At 60.1% G+C, this 5,043-nt stretch overlaps 1 protein-coding gene across 1 annotated transcript in view; it reads left to right on the forward strand.

Moving 5' to 3' along the window:
* The window catches only part of FOXN1 (forkhead box N1), a 15,194-nt gene extending 10,413 nt beyond the window's left edge, over window positions 1-4,781 (forward strand). The window contains exons 7-8 of the mRNA XM_040639907.1: window positions 1,250-1,741; window positions 3,235-4,781. Coding sequence (XP_040495841.1) covers window positions 1,250-1,741; window positions 3,235-3,554 — 812 coding nt within the window. The 3' untranslated portion in view covers window positions 3,555-4,781. The remainder of the gene's footprint in view (window positions 1-1,249; window positions 1,742-3,234) is intronic.
* Window positions 4,782-5,043: the final 262 nt, after the last annotated feature.

Here is a 5,043-nt window from a genome sequence, read left to right on the forward strand (position 1 = left end):
CCCCCCCCCCCCACCTGAGGGCTGGCCCCCCTACCGGGACACGCCCCCCCCACTCCTGTGAACACTCACACCCACACACACATACAATCATGGATACCCCCACACACCCAGAGAGACTTTCTCACACACACATCCTCACACTCAAAGGAATTCACAGACCCACACCCCGGACACAGGCTCCCATCAGGGAGACGTACTTAGGGACACAGGCACACACGTACGCATAGCCAGTCTCCCCCCCACACCTCGCTCTCTCACCAAAACCCAGCCATACACACAACATATGTGCAACACGGGCACACACCCAAATACAACCTCACCCATCTTTCTTTTCTCCGGAGTTTGTCCAGGCAGGGATGAGGCAGCCCCAGGAAAGGAGCATCCCATGGCTTCCTCCTGATTCCAAAGCTGGCATTGGGGAGACCTGGGAGTAGTGAGTTCCCTTTCCGCAGAGGGGTCCGAGCACAGGCCCAAAGACCCAGGGGGAGTGGGCCAGCTCCAGATGGGGAATGGGCCCTCCCTGTATGAATCACCCCGACAATCCTCGGAAGGGGAAGGGTCGGCTGGAGGTGGCGCTGGCATAAAGGCAGATGTTAGGTGAAAATAATTCGGGGCCAAGATTCCTACCCACCCTTCCCCCGCCACTGAAGGGTACCCAGCGCAGGCTGGGTGCTGAGGAGGACGACAAGCCCCGGAAGGGGTGGCAGTTCGGCGCCCAGAGGGCAAAAGAGTTTTCTGGAGCCCAGACCTGGCTCTGGCTACTGACCCTGGCCTGAATTCTTGTCCCGCTCTGCTCTGGCAGACGGCACCTGACGGCTGGAAGAATTCTGTTCGCCACAACCTCTCTCTCAACAAATGCTTTGAGAAGGTAGAGAACAAATCAGGAAGCTCCTCTCGCAAGGGCTGCCTGTGGGCCCTCAATCCGGCCAAAATCGACAAGATGCAGGAGGAGCTGCAGAAGTGGAAGCGGAAAGACCCTATGGCTGTGCGCAAGAGCATGGCCAAGCCAGGTGGGGGCTGCGGGCAAGGCCAGGGAGGGTCAGTGTGCCTAGGAGCCGGAGGAGGGAGGTGGTGGGGAGGGGGGAGGGGAGGGAGGGAGGGAGGAGGGGGAGAAGGGCAGAGGGAGAGAAGCTGAGCAAAGAGAACCTACTAGTGAGCCAAGGCCTGAGTGGTTCCAGGGCTGGGGAGAGCTTGGGGGGAAAGGGCGATTTAATGCTGTCCCTCTCTCTTCTCTCTTGGGCCTTTGCAGAAGAGCTGGACAGCCTCATTGGAGAGAAGAGGGAGAAGCTGGGCTCCCCACTGCTGGGCTGCCCAGCCCCTGGGCTGGCCAGCTCAGGCCCCATCCGGCCCCTGGCCCCTCCAGTTGGGCTCTCCCAGCCGCTGCATTCAATCCACCCAGCTCCGGGCCCCATTCCCGGCAAGAACCCCCTGCAGGACCTACTTGGGGGGCACGTGCCCTCCTGCTATGGGCAGACATATTCGCACCTCTCACCGGGCCTGGCCCCTCCCGGACCTCCACAGCCATTGTTCCCACAGCCGGATGGGCACCTTGAGCTGCGGGCCCAGCCAGGCACCCCCCAGGACTCGCCTCTGCCCGCCAACACCCCACCCAGCCACAGCGCCAAGCTATTGGCTGAGCCTTCCCCGGCCAGGACCATGCATGACACCCTGCTGCCGGACGGAGACCTCGGCACTGACCTGGATGCCATCAACCCCTCTCTCACCGACTTTGACTTCCAGGGTGAGCCGGGGGTGGGAAAGGGAAGGTGGCCCATCCCCTTCAAGTCTCCAGGCTGTGGCCTGCTAGCTGCCAGATTTCTGGTCAGTTGAAGCAGAGAAGTCCCAAACTGGCCAGGGGTGCCAAGGGGCAAAGAGGAATGTCCTTGCCCCCATCTCCCTCCTCCTGCTGCCCCTGAACATGTTCCAACGGACCCCATCATCAAAGCACTCCCAGCTCCGGGAAGCTGGGAGAAAGCCCAATGTGCCATTCCACAGTGGCTGTGAGCGACTGCCAGTCTGAACACTCCCAGCGGTGGTTGCGTTTTCTCATTCCCTCTAAGGCAGAAGGAGAGAGGCCTTCCCCCTGGGGAAGAATGGAAGACCTCAGAACTAGGCAGGTCCTGCCGAGATTTGGGGCTAGGAGTCTGGGGAGACGTTCTATCTATCCCATTCCACCTTGCCTGCCCCATCTCTGCATGCGGCCAAGCCCACCCACTCAGATCTAAACTCCGGTGCATGCCCAGACCCTGGTCCTGGCCACAGGAGGCTTGGAGGAGGGTGCTGACCCAGGCCGCAGACCCTCTGGGTGCACGGGGGGTGGGGGGTGGGGGTATCCACAAGCAGGTAGGGACAGCTGACCCTCACAGAGCTCCCCGTGCTGTGGGGCCACAGCCCAGGTCCTGGTAAGCTTGTTAGAAATGTGCAGCCAGATCCCCAGCCGCAGCCAGAAGGGGGCACGACGCTCACCACTAACCATCAACTTCACGTGTGCTCTCTCCTCGGGGCCCCTAGGACCGGAGGGATTGTTAAACTCCTCTCACAAAAGCACGTGGAGGTTAAGTAACTTATTCAAGGTTACTTAGCTGGAAAGAAGGAGAGTTAGGATTGGAACCCAAGTGGCGGAGTTCAGTCCAGGGCTTAGTCCGGCCTCCTCCCTCCATCCCTGCAGCCCTGAAACCCCAGGCAGGAGCGCCAGGCCCTGGCCTGCCATGATGCAGGTCCCACAGCACGAAGAGGAGGACGGGGTGGCAGCACTGAATCCTCCCTAGAGTCAGTGCTCCAGGCTCTGCTCCTCTCCCTCCGGCCCGCCCTGGAGGCGGCCCAGGGCGCCAAGCACAACCGCCTCTTGGGGTCCGGCAGCACAGTGTTAGAAGCCCCTGGGTCTCAGCTGCAGATCCACCTTTCTTGGGAGCCTGGGCCAGGGGGAGCCGAGGGGGGGGGGGAGTTCCAGGGGCTCCCTCTGCAGGCTAACTCCAGAGCGCACAGCACAGGCATCAAACCTTCCAATAAGCCGGCTCTCAGGCCCTTGACTGCCTACCCCACCTCCCACCAAAAGAAGAGCCCCAGAGATCTCTAGAGAAATCGGAGAGTTCCAGCAACTCCCTGGTGCCCACAGTCTGTTCCCCAGTCAAGGTTACCCCAATCCCGCTCTCTTTAGCATGTGAGAGCCACAGGATAGGGATGCACAGGGCTCCTTGGTACCTCCCAGTGACTCCTGTTCTCTCCCCCAACTAGGAAACCTGTGGGAACAGCTGAAGGATGACAGCTTGGCCCTTGACCCCTTGGTACTGGTGACCTCGTCCCCGACATCATCTTCAATGCCACCACCTCCGCCACCACCCCATGGCTTCCCGCCGGGGCCCTGTCTGGCAGAGACAAGCAGTGGGGCCGGCGACTTGGCACCGCCAGGCAGTGGGGGCTCTGGGGCATTGGGCGACCTGCACCTCACCACCCTCTACTCGGCCTTCATGGAGCTGGAGCCCACACCCCCCACGGCCCCTGCGGGACCCTCTGTGTACCTCAGCCCCAGCTCCAAGCCCATGGCCCTAGCGTGAGCCATGCCCAGCAACAGCTCCAGCCTTCGTCTGGCCTGGAAGTCCCAGCTGGCCGCCCACATCGGGCCCACCTTGAAGGTCAAGGAAGGAAAACCATCCCTGTCCCCTATGCCACTAAGCCAACTGTTTGTTGGCTGGCAGCTTGGGGGTGAAGAAGACACCACCCACGATGCCACCCCTCACACATTTCTGCCGCCTGGTGAGCCAGCTCCTCACTCAGGGTCGCTGAAGACCAAGTGTCCAGGCAAGGAAAAAACACACCTTCCCTAGCTCACACTCATCCACACTTACGCCCTCCTGCATAATATGTGTGTGCATATGCACGTGTGTGCACACACACACACACACACACAGAGTCAACCAGACCTACACCCACCCACATAACTTCTATCCAGAGGAATCAGAACTACATTACTGAGAGCTGAGGGCTCAGGTCCTCACCCTGAGGTCCAAGACCACCCTGAAACCCTATTCTGATGTCCACATTTTCTGCAGGCCTGGCCCCTTCTAGCATGTTCTCTCCCGGAAGCCCCCTGTATTTATTCTCCCATCTTCATCCCAGCAGCCAGTCAAGGAGGAGTAGGTGTGGAGCCTCTCCCCAAGTTGTCTGGGGGTCCCCCAGGGGGCTGCTATTAGCAGCACCCACTCTGCCAGGCTCTGCCCATCTTCAGTACATGCTGTCTGACCTCCCCCAGAATGACACACAAGAGAGGTAACGGCCACCCCAGGACCAAACTGAGCCCAATTCTGACACAAAGTGTTTGGAAAAGCCCTTGCCCTCAGAAACTTAAAAGTGTCCTCTTCTCCCAGCCCTGGGCGCAGGAAGGGGCCCTCCAGGGCACTACGATCTTACTCCTTCTCTATAAAAACTTCATGTAGCTTAGGTTCCAACTTACTAATGACTTCCAACGGTCCCAGGCGGTCTGGGCATTCAGGGAAGGGGAGCGTGATACAGGCTGGCGGGGCCGAGGGGTGGTGGCAGACCTCCCCCTCTCTTTGACTGCTTGGCAGACCCATGATGTCCCCGGAGCCAGGGGTGTGGGCTGGTTGCCTGCCATGCCTTATGGGAGAGCCCAGCCCCCATCAAGTGGGAGCTTCATCCTACCCTGCACCTGGGGGTGACAAGAACCCCCAGAGGTTAGCCTGGGCTTGGTTAGACGGCCTGCCATAGACCCCTGACCTGGAACAATAAAGCAAGTGCCTGTGGTCTTGGCTCCTGAGGCTTCATTTCCGGATTTCCCCTCCCTGGGCCGAAGGGCCAGGCCACACTAACTGTAGATACCCTGGTCTGCAATGTCACCCTCACCCTCGATCTGTACTGTGAAGTTTCCAAATCCAACGAGTGAGGCATCGAGGAGGACTTCCTGACCAGCCTGGGGAGGAGGAGAGGGCAGGTAGGAGGGGCCTCTTCCCAGGAGAACTTCCAAAGGGATCCAAGGAAGCAGCTGTCCTGCCCCTAAGAAGGAAGAGGATTCGCTCCCCCCATGCC

The sequence above is a fragment of the Ursus maritimus genome, unplaced genomic scaffold (assembly GCF_017311325.1).
Source record: "Ursus maritimus isolate PB19 unplaced genomic scaffold, ASM1731132v1 scaffold_24, whole genome shotgun sequence".
NCBI lineage: Eukaryota > Metazoa > Chordata > Mammalia > Carnivora > Ursidae > Ursus > Ursus maritimus.